Here is a 19,371-nt window from a genome sequence, read left to right as displayed (position 1 = left end):
GCGTTAAAGTGCCCTAGTAACACGCTCCTTGACATTGCAAGTAATTTGGTGCACGCGTTGAGTATATAGCAGAGGTTGGCCACCAGAAATGCAGCACATTTGTAATATGTGATATGCTTTAACTTAAAAATCTCATCACGTACACTATCCTCCACCAAAAAAAAAGTATGAAGATTACCGAGATCTGCCTTCTGGGTGAGAATCTGTGTCAGTGTCCATCGTATCCCACCGAGGAAGGATGCAATCAATACAAGAATAAATCCTTTTGCGTTAAACTGGGTTGACTTGTATGTAAACATGAAGAGACCTCCAGCTATTAACAAGACAACTACTAAGAGCCATGATCTCTGTGAATATAAACAGCAATGCAGGAAACAGATTATTCAATAACTTATTGCAAATAACAGAATATATCTGTACTCATTAGGGTAGACAGACAATAAAAAGCTGCTGCTGGAAAACTCCCACCTGAAACGATACTTTGAGGCAGCAACTGAAATAGTTGAGGCAGCTGCAATAACGTCATCAAAAGACATTTGGATACGAATATGGATATAGACGATTTAAAGGATACAGGCCAAACACAAAAAATGGGACTAACTTGGGTGGGCATGGGCCAGTTGGGCTGAAATATCATCTCTGTAATGTATAACTAGCTTGTCCATCTCCAGGTAGACTTGCTGGTACAGGCAACCATAATGACAACAACAAGATCTGGTGCATACATCGAGAAACAGGGTCAATGATTTAGCTCAGTAAGTTTTAATTTACTTGTGTTCCAATTTAAAGTTTCCAGACAGACTTTATTTTCATTTCAAGTTTTGACAATTTGTTTAATCAAGCATACATGAAAATAAAATTATGGGATTAGGAACTAGTGACTTTGGACAAAATATGCCAATTCAGCAATACTTTAAATTGACAAAAAGAAGTCTGGCCAATAGGAACTACAAATTCCTTGGTCATTTGGTAGTAGTTTCCACCTTATGACATTACCAGTTAATAGTATATTTATTATTCTTTCACACTCCAGTCAGCTTAGTGCTCAAACAAATTCAATTTCAGCTGGTGCTCAACAAGAAAGACAAACAAACTGCACAAACACAAGCAAAAGGGACTGGCTTGTGTGAGCATGGACAAGTTGGGCTAAAAGGCCCATTTCTGTAAAATCTAATTAATTAGTCTGTAACTGATTGGTTTGCGAAAGACTAGGTTACAGGGAAAATATGTGGAGGAATGGGACTAATTAGAATGTTCCTAGAGCTGGCACAGACTCATTGGGCAGAACTTCTTCCTTCTCCATCATGAAGGAACAAATCAAATTATCCCAGCTTCAAAATCTGCAGATCAATGATGTTGAATAATATTGAGCTATTTACAAAAGTAATAACTGATCGTTTGCACTATTTCAATTAATTCTTCTTGGAACAAGAGCACAATGTTGATATGTTGGCCACAAAAATGTGACGGGTCATCAATCTTCAACTGTTACATTCTCTGTGGTGAAGGTACTCTATATTGCTGTTACACAAGAGTTCTGTAATTTTGACACATTAACTTTAAGATGGACTGATGCTTGATGTCCATGTCAGGGTGGGGGGAGATGTTTCCACTGGTCTCATGTTCCTGGCATATCAATGTGCTCATTTAATCTACAAAATACTCAATAATTCTTTACCATTGTTTGATCATTACTGAACAGATGAATATGAAAAAAAAAGTGACCACAAGCTGAAATAAGGACCAATGCAATTTCAGCTCTCATAAGGCGGGCAGGGGAGCAAGAATATGATGATGACTTTATACACAAGGAGAGGGGCGGGGGAATCAGAATTCCTACTACTGCTTGCTCTCTGGCAACACCTGTTATCTCTGGGAGCTCTGACTCCTACTGTGACAAATAAGCACCATCGAGTCTCACTTGCAGAAACTCTAGTGAGCTGCATGCTCCCACAGGACCTTACTACATCTCTCATTGGAGAAATGGTAATACTGAGTGCTTCACTTACACAGTATCAATACAGCACTCATGCTTGCCAACTGAGATACAGGACAATTGTACTATGCATACAAATCTACAATCAAATTAGAAGTTTCTATGAGATTCCTACTTGTATATTCTAGACCTCTTGAAATAAATGCTAACATTGCATTTGCCTTCCTCACCACTAACTCAACCTGCAAGTTAACCTTTAGGATGTTCTGCACAAGGACTCCCAAGACCCCTTACATTTCATATCTTTAGATTTTTTCCCCCATTCAGAAAGTGTCTGCTCATTTATTTCTTCTACCAAAGAGCATGACTATGCATTTTCCAACACTGTGTTTCATTTGCCACTTACTTGCTCATTCCCCTAATCCAAGTCCTTCTGTAGCCATCCTGCTTCCTCAGCACTATCTGCCCCTCCATCAATCTTTGTACCATCTGCAAACTTGGGAACAAATTCATCTATTCCATCATCTAAATCATTGACATAAAGCATAAAAAGAAACGGTCCTAATGCTGACCTCTGCAGAACATCACTAGTCACTGGTAGCCAACCTGAAAAGGATCCTTTTATTCCCACTTGCAGCCACCCACCAATCAGCCAATGCTCTAACCACATTAATAACGTTCCCTTAATAGCATGGGCTCTTAACTTGGTAAGCAGCCTCATGTGAGGCACCTTGTCAAAGGGCTTCTGAAAATCCAAATATAGAACATCCACTGCATCCCTTTTATCTATCCTACTTATCATCTCCTCAAAGAATTCCAACAGGTTTCCTTTCTTCCCCGCACAAAATGCCAGTCAATCCTACCCCAGCTATTCCTCTTATTCTCTGAATGAGAGCTGAACTTGCACATAATTAAACCAGAAATCTTATGATTATTTTATATCTGGTATACTTAACTGTTCAGTACTTAAAAGCTTTGAACCTACAGAGATGACAATATGTTCCTTCCCACTCATACTACATAACTCCTCTTCCCTAATTCACTGTTGCATATACAATTTAAGTTCAATATTTCAACAATCTCAGAACAGCAGAATACCACTTCTGTATCATCACGAACCACAAACTTTTAAAAGGCTAAATCTGGCACAAGTCTCACAATTCCTGATACTTTACTGGGATTATTCAGGTAACTTCAGTAATAGTTTTAAACCAGCAGCTGAAGTAGCAATGCTTACCAATTCCTCTAGCTTGAACATGACTGCAAAGAATAAAATAAATAAGACAGCAGTTGATTTTGTCATTGTATACCTAAAAGAAACAGCAGTGATTAGAAATGACGAAAAGAATGCAAATTAATAGTCAGCTACCAGAAGCAATGAAAGGTAACATCTCAAAATACTTTAGCTGCAGAATTTATCATCCTTAAAATGTGGAGCCAAGGGCCAAATGAGATACTGGACCCAAACAGTCCTTCATTTCTGCTACCATGAGGTAGCAGGGTGAGTATTTGCTGTTTGAGGAAAATCAAATCACCATGAATGAAGCACATTTCCCCCTTATCCCAAAACTTCATAGAAGTTACTAATGTAGATTTCACCTCAAATGGACTGTGTAAATCTAAGCAAGGACAATCTACCATAGATTATACAGGAATTAATGGTAATTTGGCTGGTGAGAATGGATTGGGTTAGTTGTATTCTGCTAAAGGTGTGCTCAGTGAGTGGAAGGCCTTCAAAAATAAAATTTTGAGAGTACAGAGTTTGCATGTTCCCATCAGAATGAAAGGCAAGCCCAGCAGGTTTAGGGAACCTTGGTTTGTGAGATATTGAGGCCCTGGTTAAGAAGGGGGTGCATAGCAGGTAAAGGCAGCATGGAATGAATGAGGTATTTAAGTACAAGAAATGCAAAAGAATACCAATACCAATCAGAAGGGCTAAAAGAAATGAGGTTGCTCTAGCAGACAAGGTGAAGGAGAATCCCAAGGGCTTCTACAGATATATCAAGAGCAAAAGGATAGCAAGCAACAAAAATCAATCCTCTTGAAGATCAGAGTGGTCATCTATGCATGGAGCCAAAAACAAAATAATGAAGGAAGATTTTAAGTGGAATTTTTTTTTGGCATTTATATTTACTCAGGAGTCTACAGAAGTGAGGCAAAACAGCAGTGAGGTCATGGATCATATACAGATTGCAGAGATGCTTGCTGTCCGGAGGCAAGTTAGGTGTATAAATCCCCAGGATCTGACAAGGTGCTCCCTCAGACCTTGTGGAAGCAAGAAAATGCAGGGGTCCTAACAGACGTATTTAAAACATCCTTAGCCATGAGTGAAGTGCTGGAGGATTGAAGAACAGCCAATGTTATTCCATTGTTTAAGACAGACTCTAAGAATAAGGCAGGAAGTTATAGGCCGATGAGCCTGACATCAGTAGTGGGAAAGTTGAAGGTATTCTAAGGGATTAGATGTATAAATACTTGGATAGACAGGGACCGATTAGGGATGGCCAATGTGGTTGGTTGTGTTAAACAATCTTAAGAATTTTTTAAAGAAAGGTAGCAGGAATGTTGATGAAGGAAAGGCAGTGGATGTTGTCTTCTACATGAACTTTAGCAAGGCCTTTGACAAGGTCCCACATGGGAAGTTGGTCAAGAAGGTTCAGTCACTTGGCATTCAGAATGAGATAGTAAACTGGATTAGACATTGATAGTAAATGGTTCCCTCCCTGACTGGAGGCCTGTGACTGGTGCTGGGCTGCAGGAATTGGTGCTGGGCTTGTTGTTGTATATCACTTAAAGTCAATGAATGGATGATATGTGATATATTAGATCAGCATTTTTGCAGATGACTCTAAGATTGGGGCTATAGTGGATGGTGAAGAAGGCTATCAAAGCTTGCAACAGGATCGGGGCCAGTTGGAAAAATGGGTTGAAAAATGGCAGGTGGACTTTAATGCTGTCGAGCATGAAGTGTTGCACTTTGGGAGGACAAACAGAGTGAAAGGTGAAATGTTGATGTGGATCATGAGAACTTCTTCACTCAGAGGTTGGTGAGTGCAGAACAAGCTGCTACCAGAATTGGATTCAGGTTCGATTTCAACACTTAAGAGACATTTGAATAGGTACATGGATAAGAGGGATATGAAGAGATCTGGACCGGGTGCAGGTCATAGGCCTATACAGAATAATTGTATGGCAGGGGCTAAATGGTCTGTTTTCATGCTGTAGTGTTCTATGACTATCCGTAGATTAGTTTAATATCATGATCAGTGATGTTCTCCTGGATGTTACAAGTTCAATGGACCATGATTCAAAAAAAAAACTCAATACAGTATGACCAATGCTAAAAGTACTATGAATGTAGCACTTACAGGCAGCTTCACAAGTGCTTAATGAGACATGGAGCCACAGCTTACATGAGAGGAAATCAAAAGCTTGATCAAAGTGAGCTTAAGCAGCATCTTAGAGAGGGTAGAAGGCTTATAGAGAGTATTTCAGCACTTAGATTTTGATCTGGTATAGATACAGTGGAAATTGTGATCTACCAACTACTGATAACTGGTATTCAAGGATAATTGAAATCCAGCCATATTCCTCCTCCTGTGCCGAGAAATAGAATATATCTAATAGGATTAAACTAGATCAGAACTGGTTGGAGCAGATTGCAAATATGTGCCACTGAGGATTTGTTACAAGGCTTGCAAAAAATGTTCAATTGAAGCAGTTGATTGAAAATACAATATTCAGATAGATAATATGGTAACTTACAGTGAGACTGTGATAAACATGAAGCTCCAATTAGACAGTCCAATGTCTAATGCAGTTGTCAGGGCTGCAACAGTAATAAAACAGGTAGGAAAAAAAGTAGTGTAAAGTTAATAACATGCCATAGTTAATAAATGAACACAGTTCCTATGAGCATTTGTCAGCTTCACAAAATAACCTTCTCTTGCCTTTTAGTGCAATAATTTGCCTATGTGCTTTTTCCTCGTTTTTACGCACATTTCTCATAAGGTTCCATGTCCTAATAGATCAGCAAAATCTGACATGCATCAACCAAAATTCAATTCCATTGTTTTACTTTCTCTCTTGCTTTGGTTGGGTGTCAGCTAAATCTCATTTCAGGAACCACTTCTTTAAATTTCAATTTATTCTCCATCGATTCCGATCAACATGAATAAAATTCTCGCCTTTAGATCCCTCCACAAGTACAGATGATTTTAAACACATTTCAAACCACTGCTTTTCAAGATGAAGGCTTGGTGCTATGCAAGCACATACACATTCTTAGTCTCTCTTGTCAATAGCATTAATTCATATGTTTTAGAATTATCATGCCTTCATCTCATCTGCTCCTTGTTGTTCTTGCATGTCAAGGACTCCAAGCTTTATCGACCCAAGTTCTTCCCTCCTTTTAATATCCTGACACTATTCCTCCTACAACCTTCTTTGCTGTGTTTACGCTTTTTTTTTTGACCAACTAACAATTATGACCAAAAGTTCATCTTCATTCTTTCACGCACCCAACCAATTTCAACTCAGAATCTTGTGTTACTTTCATGTTATTTCTATGGTGAGGTGTCTTCCCTCAAGAAATTCTTCTATCTGAAGAATTGTCTTTTCACCTGGATAACTTCATCCATTTTCTTACCCTCTGTTATCCCGTTTTCACTGATAGCTGCCAGCAAAACTTTGGCTGTCTTAATTGCTTGTCTTCCTTCACTCATTCCAAACTGCAAAACCTCTGCAGGTGTTCTCAGCTCCAATTCCAACATGATTAATACAACTGGAGTTTGGTGACAGACTTCTTTTGAGCAGCTGAATGCCAAAGTTCCATTTTCTCTTCATGCACCACAACACCACTAATAAACATCAATCCACTGATCATGTACTTATCCAAATTTCTCTTAAATGTTTAAATCAAACCCACATCCACTACTTCCACTGGCAGCTCATTCCACACTCTGAGTGAAGAAGTTCCCTCTTAAATATTTCACCTTTCACTCGAGTAGCCTCTGGTTCTAGTCTCATCCAACTTCAGAGGAAAAAGCCTGCTTGCATTTACTCTATCTAGACCATAAGACATAGGAGCAGAATTAGGCTATCTGGCCCATCGAGTCTGCTCCACTATCCAATCATGGCTGATCCTTTTTTTTCCTCCTCCTCAACCCCAGTTCTCGGCGTTCTTCCCATAACCTTTGATGCCATGTCCAATCAAGAACCTATCAATCTCTGCCTTAAATACACGCAATGATCTGGCCTCCACAGCTGCATGTGGCAACAAATTCCACAAATTCAACACCCTTTGGCTAAAGAAATTTCTTTGCATCTCTGTTTTGAAAAGGCGGCCCTCTATGCTGAGACTATGCCCTCTTGTCCCTAGATTCCCCCACCATGGGAAACATTCTTTTCACATCTACTCTGTCTAGGCCTTTCAACATTCGAAAGGTTTCAATGAGATTCCCCCCCCCCCCCCCCATCTTTCTGAATTCCAGCTAGTACAGACCCATCAAATGTTTCTTTCATTCCTGGAATCCTCCTTGTGAACCTCCTCTGGACCCTCTCCAATGCCAGCACATCTTTTCTAAGATGAGGGGACCAAAACTGTTCACAATATTCAAGGTGAGGCCTCACCAGTGCCTTAGCATCACATCCTTGTCCTTGTATTTTAGATCTCCTGAAATGAATGCTAACATGGCATTTGCCTTCCTCACCACCGACTCAACCTGCAAGTTAACCTTCAGGGTGTTATGCACAAGGACTCCCAAGTCCCTTTGCATCTCAGATTCCTGGATTTTCTCTTCCTATAGAAAATAGTCCGCACATTTATTTCTACTACCTAAGTGCATGACCATGCATTTTCCAACATTGTATTTCATTTGCCACTTTCTTGCCCATTCTCCTAATTTGTCTAAGTCCTTCTGCATCCTACTTGTTTCCTCAACACTACCTGCCCCTTCACCAATCTTCGTATTATCTGCAAACTTGGCAACAAAACCATATACAGTCGGCCCTCCTGATCTGCGGGTTCCGCATGTGCGGATTCAGCCAACCGCGGATTGGGAAAATTCAGAAGTTCTCTCTCCAGCACTCATTGTTTGAGCATGTACAGACTTTTTCCTTGTCATTATTCCCTAAACAATACAGTATAACAACTATTTACATAGCATTTACATTGTATTAGGTATTATAAGTAATCTAGAAATGACTTAAAAGTACAGGCAGTCCCCGGGTTATGAATGAGTTCCGTTCCTGAGTTCGTCTTTAAGTTGAATTTGAAGTCGGAACAGGTATATTCAGTATTATTTAGCGTCAGTTAGTCAAACGTTTTTCTTAGTATATAGTATATACTTTACCTTTCCATGCATAAAAAACACTTAAGAAACATACGTATTTCAATAATTACTGCATTGCTTAGTAATAATTGTAGCTTTCATCGGGGCAGGGCCTTTCACATGCTCCATTAAAATTGTTCCGATTGTTGGCCAACTGTAGCCTGTAACACTGTAACACTTTTCCAATGACCGATGGCATTTCACCTCTTTCTGATCGCTTTATTACTTCCACTTTATTTTCAATTACAATCGTGATTATTTTCATGAACAGAAACACTGCGGATTCAGAGCAGCGCCACTGGGTCCTAATGTCCACCGCACTGAGACAGGTTAAATAAAGTCCGGGGTTCTGCTGGGTCCTAAAGACCACCGCACAGATACATGTTAAATAAGGGACTTGAGCATCCGCGTTTTTTGGTATCCACGGGGGGGGGGTCTCAGAACCAATCCGCCATGGATAAGGAGGGTCGACTGTATTCCATTATCTAAATAATTTATATACAGCATAAAAAGAAGTGGTCCCAACACCAATCCCTGCAGAACACCACTTGTCATTGGCAGCCAACCAGAATGATGAAGTTTTAAGGGAATTGGGGGACGTAAGAAATTATTCTTGGACTCTTGTAAACAACGGGTTAAAATTAAGTGCCAGCTTGTGTGTGCTCTGTTCTGGATAGTGTGCAGAGGTTGTCCTTCGTGAAGGAATCTGCCTCCAGCTTGCTTAGATTAACAACTCACAGCTGCCCCTTTGGGGACACCATGTCTCAGGGTTTTGCACCACTGAACTAAGTTCCCTCCTTTGTCTAACGAAAGGGAGTAACATCAAATTCTCCAACTTCTGGTAATTCCCTCCCTCTCCCTTCCCCCATCCCACTTTCACTCTGTCTCCTCTTCTAGCTGCCTATCACCTCCCTCATGTTTCTGCCTTCTTTTACTACCCATAGTGCTTTCCCCTTAGATTCCTTCTTCACCTCTCCTACCTATCCCCTCCTTGCTTCCCCTCCCCCACCCCTTGATCTTTCCTCTGATTGGTTTTTCACCTGGCACATTCCACCCTCCCCCCACCTTCTTTATAGGGCCCCTGCCACTTCCTTCTTTAGTCCTGACGAAGGGTCTTGGCCCAAAACGTTGACTGCTCCTTTCAACGGATGCTGCCTGATCTGCTGAGTTCATCCAGCTTGTTTGTACGTACTGATAAAGACTGGACAGAAAATTCTTTTTTTAATGAAAGGGGGGAGAGAGAGAGAGGGGGGGGAGAGAGAGGGGGGGAGAGAGAGGGGGGGAGAGAGAGGGATTGAGATTCTGTCTCCCTGATGCTTGGCTCCGAGTTTCTTGCCGGCTGAGTTCGAATAAATAAACGGTGAAAGGATAAAGTAATGTGTGGGGTGTGGTTATTGGTCCTGCAAATTTAAGTTTACAAGAAAAGGATCCTATACCTCTCGGAACTTTACATACATCTGTCAAATCTTCCCTCATTCTCCTGCATGCCAGGGAATTAAGTCCTAACCTATTTAACCTTTCCTTACAACTCAGATCCTCAAGTCTCTGCTAGCGCCCTTGTAAAGTTTCTCTACTCTTCCAATCTCATTGATATCTTTCCTGTAGGTTTATATTCGTACCTCTTCAAATAAAAAGGTACTGCAGCTTCTAGCTCCAACAACCTTCAGTTGTACTCCCATTTATCGCATGTTCCACAAACGGCAACTGCATTGATGCCATTCACTTTGCCTCAATTGAAAACTGTCATCATCTTTCCAAAACTGATGAAAACTTTTCATAATCAGTTCCTGCATCTCATCCCCTCTATCTGTATTTCTGAGGCTATACTGTTACTCAATCAAGTCCCTAGGAAACTGGGTGACAGTCAGGAAGGGGAAAGGGGTCAAAGAGCCAGTGCCCCTCTGTGGCCATCCCCCTCAACAACAGGTATATCACTTTGGATATCGTCAGGGAGGATGACCCAATCGAGGAAAGTCACAGTGGTTGAGTCTCTGGCATTCAGTCTACCTTTGTGACTCAGAAGGGAAGGGAGAAGAGGCATGATGTGATGATAGGGGATTCATTAGTTAGGGGAACAGACCCTCAGCATTCTTAAGTGGGAGAGTGAACTGCCAGAAGTCATGGTCCATATAGGTACCAATGACATGGGCAGGATGAGCGATGAAGTTCTGCATAGGGAGTTCAGTGAGTTAGGTGTCAAGTTTAAGGGCAGGATCTCCAGGGTTATAATCTCAGGATTGCTACTTGTGCCATGTGCTAGTGAGGCTGGAAATAGGAAGATTATAGAGTTTAATATGTGGCTAAGGAGTTGGTGTACGAGGGAGGGCATTAGATTTTTGGATTGTTGGGCTCTCTTTCAGGAAAGGTAGGACCTGAGCAGAAGGGACAGTTTGCACCTGAACTGCAGGGGCTGCTGCATGGTGGGGTTTAAACTAGAGTTGCAGGGGGATGGAAACCAGAGTGCCAGAACAGTTTGTGAAGAGGTTGTGGAGGCAGATGCTAGCAAGACCTCAGACAAAATTAGGAATCAAAAGGCTGAGCATACTGTGACAAAATTCGAAAAGGGTGAATACAGGACTGAAGGTGTTGAATCTGAATGCTAGCAGTATACAGAATAAGGTAGATGAACTTGCAGCACAGTTGCAAATTAGCAGGTATGATGTTGTAGGCATCAGGTGAATCATGGCTGAAAGATTATAGCTAGGAGCTTAATGTCCAAGGATACACATTGTATCGAAAGGGTAGGCAGGAAGGCCGAGGGGAACAGCATTGCTCTGTTGGTAAAAAATGAAATCAAATCATTAGAAAGAGGTGACAGAGGGTCAGATGTTGTTGAATCAATGTGGATAGAGCTAAGGAAATGTAAAGGTAAAAAGACCCTGATGGGAGTTGTATACAGACAGTGGTAAGGATGTGGCCTACAAATTACAACGGGAGATAGAAAGTGCATGCCAAAAGGGCAATGTTACAATTGTCATGGGGGTCTTCAATATGCAGGCAGATCGGGGAAATCAGGTTAGTGCTGGATTACAGGAAGGTGAATTTCTAGAATGTCTTCGAGATTGCAATTTAGAGCAGGTTGTGGTTGAGCGCACTACAGGATCAGCTACTCTGGATTGGGTGTTGTGCAATGAACCAGAATTGAGTAGAGTATTGAAGGTAAAAGAATTCTTAGGGGCAAGTGATCATAATAGGGGCATGAGAGTGGAGTCGGCCAGAGTTGATTGGAAAAGAACAGTGGCAGGGATGATGGCAAAACAGCAATGGTTGGTATTTCTGGAAGCAATTCGGAAGGCTTAGGATATATACATCCCAAAGAGGAAGAAGTATTCTAAAAGGAAAGATGACACAACTGTGGCTAACAAGAGAAGTCAAAGCCAGCAAAAAAGCCAAAGAGAGGACACGTAATAAAGCAAAAATTAGTGGGAAGTTAGAGGATTGGGAAGCTTTTAAAAACCAACAGAAGGCAACTAAAGTAGACATTAAGAAGGCAAAAACGGAATACGAAAGTAAGCTAGCCAAGAATATTAGAGGATTCTAAAAGTTTCTTCAGGTACATAAAGTGTAAAAGAGAGGACAGAGTGGATATCAGACTGCTGGAAAACAATGCTAGGGAAATAGTAACGGGGGACAATGAAACAGCAGATGAACTGATTAAGTATTTTGCACAAGTCTTCACTGTGGAAGACACTAACAGTATGGTGGATGTTCCAAGTGTCAGGGAGCATCAAATGTATGAAGTTACCACAACTAGAGAGAAGGTTCCTGGGATACGAAAAGGTTGGGAGATAGATAAGTTGCCTGGACCAGATGGTGTACACCCCAGAGTTCCGAAAGAAATGGCTGAAAGGATCGTGGTACCATCAGTAAGGATCTTCCAATAATCACTAGATTCTGGAATGGTTCCAGAAAACTGGAAAATTACAAATGCCATTCCACTCTTCAAGAAGGGAGAGAGGCAAAAGAAAGGAAATTAAAGACCAGTTAGTCTGACCTCAGTGGTTGGGAAGATGTTGGGGTCAATTATTAAGGATGGTGTCTTAGGGTATTTGGAGGCACATGATAAAATAGGCCATAGTCACCCTGGTTTCCTCAAGGGAAAATCTTGCAACAAATCTGTTGGAATTCTTTGAAGAAATAACAAGCAGAGTAGACAAAGGAGAATCAGTTGATGTTGTGTACTTGGATTTTCAGGTCTATGACAAGGTGCCACACATGAAGCTGATTAATAAGCTATGAGCCAATAGTATTACAGGAAAGATTCTAGCGTGGATAAACAAGTGACTGATTGGCAGGAGGCAAAGAGTGGGAATAAAGGGAGCCTTTTCTGACTGACTGCCCGTGACTAGTGGTGTTCCAGAGGGGTCTGTGTTGGGAACGATTCTTTTTCGTTATATGTCAGTGATTTGGATGATGGAATTGATGACGTTGTTACAAAGTTTGCAGACGATATCAAGATAGGTGGAGGGGCAGGTAATTTCTAGGAAGTACAGAGGCTACAGAAGATTTAGACAGATTCAGAGAATGGGCAAAGAAATGGCAGACGCAATAGTGTCGAGATGTATATGGTCATGCACTTTGGTAGAAGAAAAGGTTGACTATTTTCTAAATGGAAAGAAGATACAAAAAAAAACTGAGGTGCAAAGGTACTTAAGAGTCCTTGTGCAGGATTCCCTGAAGGTTAATTTGCAGGTTGAGTCTGTGGTAAGGAAGGCAAATGTAATGATAGCATTAATTTCAAAAGGACTAGTATATAAAAGCAAGAATGTAATGTTGAAACTTTATAAAGTACTGGTGAGGCCTCACTTGGGAGTATTATTGTGAGCAGGTTCCCCCCCCACCCACCCCACCCCATCTTAGAAAGGATTTGCTGAAACAGGAAGAGTTTCAAAGGAGGTTCACAAAAACGATTCCAGGATTGGATGACTTGTCATACGAAGAGTGTCTGATGGTTCTGGGCCTGTATTCACGAGAATTCAGAAAAAATGAGGGGTGACCTCATTGAAACCTATCAAATGGTGAAAGGCCTTGATAGAGCAAATGTTTTCTATGGTGGAAGAGTCTAAAACAAGAGGACACAGCCTCAGAATAGAAGGGTGTCCTTTCAGAATGGAGATGAGGAGGAATGTCTTTAGCCAGAGAGTGGTGGATCTGTGGAATTCATTACCACAGGCAACTGTGGAGGCCAAGTCTTTATGTATATTTAAGGCAGAGGTTGATAGATTCCTGATTGTTCAGGGCATGAAGGGATACGGGGAGAAGGCAGAAGATTGGGGCTGAAAGGAAAATTGTATTAGCCATGATGAAATAGAGCCGATTCAATGGGCCAAATGGCCTAATTCTACCCCTATATCTTATTGTCTAAAATGCTCCCAAGGGAAAGTCCATGCCATTGCCTGGACTTCTAGTCTCACCTCCTTTCTTTTGCAGATTTACAATAGGGCATTGGCTTAAGCTCATTCAATCCACAGAGCTTTACCAAATGTTTCCACTCAGCTCCCAACCACAAGTTTGGAGAACTGCCAATTTAATTCTGCAAGCACATGTTCCCCATACCAAGCACCCCCACCACCCCCACCCCACAATGTTTCCAAACTAACTGGACAGATGCAGGTCTCTGCAGTATACATCTGCAGTCTCTTTATATGTCAAGTAAAACATTTTGGGTCACAAAACAGGAAAATTCTGCCAGGATGGTTGGCTAGACTCTACAGCAATAATCAAAATGGGAACAGACTTTGTGCTGAAATAACGAGTGAATTACATCCTGTGGCTTCCGTTCTTTCTACAGTCTTTACATTCCCTCACCTTCATCTTATCCCACACCATTGCTGTCTTGTTAAACCACTGAGAAACCCATTAAGATTCTGAGAACTGCAGGAAAAATGCTGCCTCAGTACTCAGAACATGTATCCCACCTACCCTGCCCTGATTCTCCACTCACCCTTAAATATCCCACTCAGTCCTAACCGAACATTGAAAGTAATAATTGGAGGAGTCTCTCTAACCACTCCCACTGCCGATAGCCCAGTGCTTCCTCCCACCACCTAATGTCCTTGCAGTTGCTACCTCTGACATTCCCACAGTACTGCCTGCTCTAACAAATCGCTGAAGTAAAACCCCCGTGAAGTAAAACCCTTATGACCACCCAGGCTCCAAAACATGCCTTATAATTGAAAACAATTTACTGCACCTCTTTCCATTTAGTATTATGAATTTGTTGCTATATAAAGGACACCAAATGTGGATTAGATACACACTCTGCGGCTTATTCTTGAATGAGCCCAACCCACCAAAAAAACTTCCAAGCTTGCAAGTTTTGATTATTTCCCACTCAGACAGAGTAAATAATCGAAGGAAACACCACAGCCCACTGACCTTTGCCTCTTATGAACACCACCATCTTTCATTTAAAGAATTTATAGCCTCCTCTATTCAAGTACAGTCGGCCCTCTTTATCTATGGGTTCCACATGCACGGATTCAACGAACCACAGATCAGGAAAACCCGGAAGTCCTCTCTCCAGCACTCATTGTTTGAGCATGTACAGACTATTTTTTTGTCATTATTCCCTAAACAATACAGTATAACAACTATTTACATAGCATTTACATTGTATTAGGTATTATAAGTAATCTAGAAATGACTTAAAATTACGGGCAGTCCCCGGGTTATGAATGAGTTCCATTCAAGTCCGTCTTTAAGTCGGATTTGAAGTCGGAACAGGTACATCCGGTATTATTTAGCGTCAGTTTGTCAAATGTTTTTCTTAGTATATAGTATATATTTTACCTTTCTATGCATAAAAAACACTTAAGAAACATACGTATTTCAATAATTAAACCACTGCATTGCTTAGTAATAATTGTAGCTTTCATCAAGGCAGGGCCTTTCACATGCTCCATTAAAATTGTTCCGATTGTAGCCTAACGCTTTTCCAATGATCAATGGTGTTTCACCTCTTTCCAATCGCTTTATTACTTCCACCTTTTAATCGTGATTGCGATTATTTTCGTGAACAGAAACACTGCGGATTCAGAGCTGCATTGCCGGGTCCTAATGTCCACCGCACTGAGACAGGTTAAATAAAGTCCGGGAATCCGCTGGGTCCTAAAGACCACTGCACAGAGACATGTTAAATAAGGGACTTGAGCATTCGCGTTTTTTGGTATCCGCGGGGGGGTCTCGGAACCAAACCCCCGCAGATAAGCAGGACCAACTGTATTTTAATAACTTTACACTGTAACTGAGCTTTCATTCTTTTACACTGGATTGTGATACTGCCATCCCCATAACACCTGCATGCATCTTTTATTTTTGTACTCTTCTCATTACCCATCACTGATGCCTTAAGTCCCTTATTAATAACTTTTTCCTTTCTTACCTCATTAAAGACCATCTCTTTTAATCTCTGCATTTAATAATTCACATCTAACATTTCTTCTAGAATGAAAAAAACACTTCATTTCACTCTCTGGAGGGTGTAGATTGGTATTTTCAGCATTTTCTGTTTTATATTTAATTTCTTTACCCACCTTTATTAAGGGTAAAAAGGTAACTGAAGAGAGTCTCCCACCAACTGAGAGGGTGTACAGGAGTGAGATATGCCAATTAGTGGAGTGGTCTTGCAGCACCAACCTTACACTCAACATCAGTAAGATGAAAGAGCTGATTCAGACTTCAGGAAGGGTAAGACGAAGGAACACAAACCAATCCTCAGAGGGATCAGAAGTGGAGAGAGTAAACAGCTTCAAGTTCCTGGGTGTGAAGATCTCTGAGGACCTAACCTGGACCCAACATTTCGATGCGGTTATAAAGAAGGCAAGACAGCGACTATACTTCCAGTAGGACATTGAAGAGATTTGGTATGTCAACAAATACACTCAAAAACTTCTATAGATGTACCATGGCAAGCATTCTGACAGGCTGCGTCACTGTCTGTTGGGGGGGGGGGGCGCTACTGCACAGGACCGAAAGAAGCTGCAAAGGGTTGTAAATCTAGTCAGCTCCATCTTGGGTACTAGCCTACAAAGTACCCAGGACATCTTCAAGGTGTAGTATCCCAGAAAGGCAGCATCCATTATTAAGGACCTCCGGCACCCAGGGCATGTTACCATCAGGTAGGAGGTACAGAAGCCCGACAGCACACACTCAGTGATTCAGGAACAGCTTCTTCCCCTCTGCCATCTGATTCCTAAATGGACATTGAACCCGTGAACACTACCTCACTTTTCTGGGGTTTTTTGCACTATTTTTAATCTATTGATACTGTAATTGATTTACTTATTTTTTTCCTCTTCTATATTATGTTTTGCATTGAACTGCTGCTGCTAAGTAATTTCACAACACATGCTGGTGATAATAAACCTGATTCTGATTCCTTGAGGATCTATCTAGTAATCTACATGCGAAGCCACAGAAACTGTGCTGGCCCTTCGATGAATACTTCTTGCCAGTTTTTCCTGCGGCGAAGTATATGGAAGTTAGAGAGTTCGGGGAAGGCAACAGGATCAGTGTGCATACATGTGACCTCATTCAACCCTGAGGTTCTTTTCCTGCTTAACAAATGTATAAAACAGTAACTGTAAACTGTAAAAATCAGGAACTGTTAGCTGTAAACAAATTGTGCAAGTACAGATATAAAAAAATAATAAATAACAATCATGAAGTAACAATATAACAGAGTCCTTAAATGAGCATAGCTATCCCCTTTTGTTCAAGAGCCTGATGGTTGTGGGGTAGTAACTGTTCTTGAACCTGGTGGTGCGACTCCTGAGGCACCTGAACCTTCTACCTGATGGCAACAGCAAGAAAACAGTATGGCCTGGGTGGTGAGGATCTCTGAAGATGGATGCTGCTTTTCTACAGCAACATTTCATGTGGGTATGCTCGAAGTTTGGTAGGGTTTTACCTGTGATATACTGGATCGAATCCAACCAACTTTTGTAGGATTTTTCGCTCAAAAGGCATTGGTGTTCCAAAACCAGTCCACAATGCAGCCAGTCAGTACACTTTTCACCACATATCTATAGAAGTTTGCCGAGATTTTTAATGACATGCCGAACCTCCGCAGACTCCTGAGGAATAGAGGCACTGTCATGCTTTCTTTGCAATATTTATATGATAGATCTAGGACAGGTCCTTTGAGATAGTGACACCCAGGAATTTGAAGCTACTGACGCTCTCCACCTCTAGTCCTCCAATGATTACAGGCGCATGGACCTCTGGTTTCCCTCTCCTGAAGTCTACAGTCGGTTCCTTCGTCTGATAACATTGAGTGAGAGGTTATTGTTATGACACCACTCAGTCAGGTTTTCAATCTCCCTCCTGTATGCTGATTTATTACCCCTTTTGATTCCTCACTCCCTTTCTTAGAGCATATCAACATTACGAAGATGGTGCTGGAGAAGTCTTGCAACATGCAAAGTTAGATAGATTCATCGGTCCTGACCGGGTGTATGCTCAGATTTAATGGGAAGCAAGATTGGAAATTGCTGGGGCCTCATTGGTCCCACATTGCAGGTTGGTCTGGTAGGTTAGAATGCAGAATCGAGGGACAGCTAGCCAACTAGATTCAAAATTGGCTTGGCAATAGATGCAGAGAGTGGCATGGAGGGCTAGTCATCAGATTGGAGACCAATAACCAGTGGTGTGCAGCAGGGACTGATGTTTATATTGTACATCTAGTTATAGTAATATATACAAGTATTAACATTTATTTAAATACATGTGACAACTTAGAATGTAGGCAGTTTAATCAGTTGGCTTGCAGATGACACTAAGTGAAAATGGGTATCTAAAGTAGACAGGGGAATGGCAAATGGAATTTAACTCAAGCAACTGTGAAGTGATGCACATTGACCAGTTAAACCAAGCCAGGACATACACAATAAATCACAGGGACATGGAGAGCGTTGTCGAACAGAGATCTAAGGGCACGAATACACAGCTCAATGAAGTGACAAGACTGGAAGAGAAGGTGGCATATGGCATGTTTACCTTCACCCGCTAGGTCAACGAGTACCGAAGTTGGAATTTCATGTTACAGATCTACAAGAAATTGACTAGGCTGCACTTGGAGTACAAGACCAATACAACCACACTGTGTCCTGTGCAATTCTGGTTGCCAGACTACAGAAAGGATGGGTTTAAGCTAGAATGTGTAGAAAAGATTCACAAGAATATTGTCTGGAGTGGAGGCCAAAGTTATTTTCTCCCCCTGGAGTGAAGGAGGCAGAAAAGTGACATGGTAAAGGTATATAAGATTATATGCAGCACAGATAAGCCAGATAATCAGAGTGCATTACCATGGCACTAGTGTATAAAACAAAGTATAGGAGTAAGGGTGGCTTTAAGGGAAATGGAAAGGGTAACATTTTCACAGAAAAGTAGGTGGCATCAATGCACTGCCAGAGTAGGTGGTGGAGGCAGGTACAGTAACAACTTTTAAGAGGGATCTGGACAGGTACTTGAATAAGCAGGGCATTGAAGAATACAGAATTAATGCAAGCACGTGGGATTGGTATAGATAGGTACAATGACCAGTATAGGTGTACTTCAGTGGTTGGGAAGATGTTGGAGTCCATTTTTAAGGATGAGTTGCAAGGTACTTGGAGGCACATGATAAAAAAGGCTGAAATCAGCACGACTTCCTTAAAAGGAAATCTTGACTGACAACTGTGTTGGAATTCTTTGAGGAAATAACAAGCAGCAAAGACAGAGGAGAATCAGTGGATGTTGTGTACTTGGATTTTCAGAAGGCCTTTGACAAGGTGCCACACATGAGGCAGCTTAACAAGACAAGAGCCCATTCTGCTACAGGAAAAATATGATCATGGATAAAAGATTGACTGACTGGCAGGAAACAAAGAAATCCTTTTCTGGTTGAGTGTCAGTGGCTAGTGTTGTTCTGCTGGGATCAGTGTTGGGACAGCTTCTTTTCATGTTGTATGTTATATGGATGACGAAATTGATGACTTTGTGGCCAGGTTTGCGGATGATACAAAGACAGGTGGAAGGGCAGGTAGCATTGAGGATGCAGGAAGTCTGAAGGACTTGGATGGATTCGGAGAATGGGCAAATAATTGGCAGATGGAGTAGTGT

General features: G+C 41.4%; 1 protein-coding gene across 4 annotated transcripts in view; it reads right to left on the bottom strand.

The window, feature by feature from the left end:
• Positions 1–19,371, bottom strand: part of slc35c2 (solute carrier family 35 member C2) — a 69,908-nt gene that overhangs the window by 43,325 nt on the left and 7,212 nt on the right. For all 4 annotated transcript variants that reach the window (XM_073061489.1, XM_073061492.1, XM_073061491.1 and 1 more), the window contains exons 3-5: positions 5,702–5,765; positions 3,174–3,246; positions 179–347 (exon numbers count right to left, since the gene is read on the bottom strand). In XM_073061489.1, the coding sequence (XP_072917590.1) occupies positions 179–347; positions 3,174–3,246; positions 5,702–5,765 (306 nt within the window). The remainder of the gene's footprint in view (positions 1–178; positions 348–3,173; positions 3,247–5,701; positions 5,766–19,371) is intronic.

The sequence above is a fragment of the Hemitrygon akajei genome, chromosome 11, assembly GCF_048418815.1.
Source record: "Hemitrygon akajei chromosome 11, sHemAka1.3, whole genome shotgun sequence".
Taxonomy (NCBI): Eukaryota; Metazoa; Chordata; class Chondrichthyes; order Myliobatiformes; family Dasyatidae; genus Hemitrygon; species Hemitrygon akajei.
This window is presented reverse-complemented; position numbering and strand designations above follow the sequence as displayed.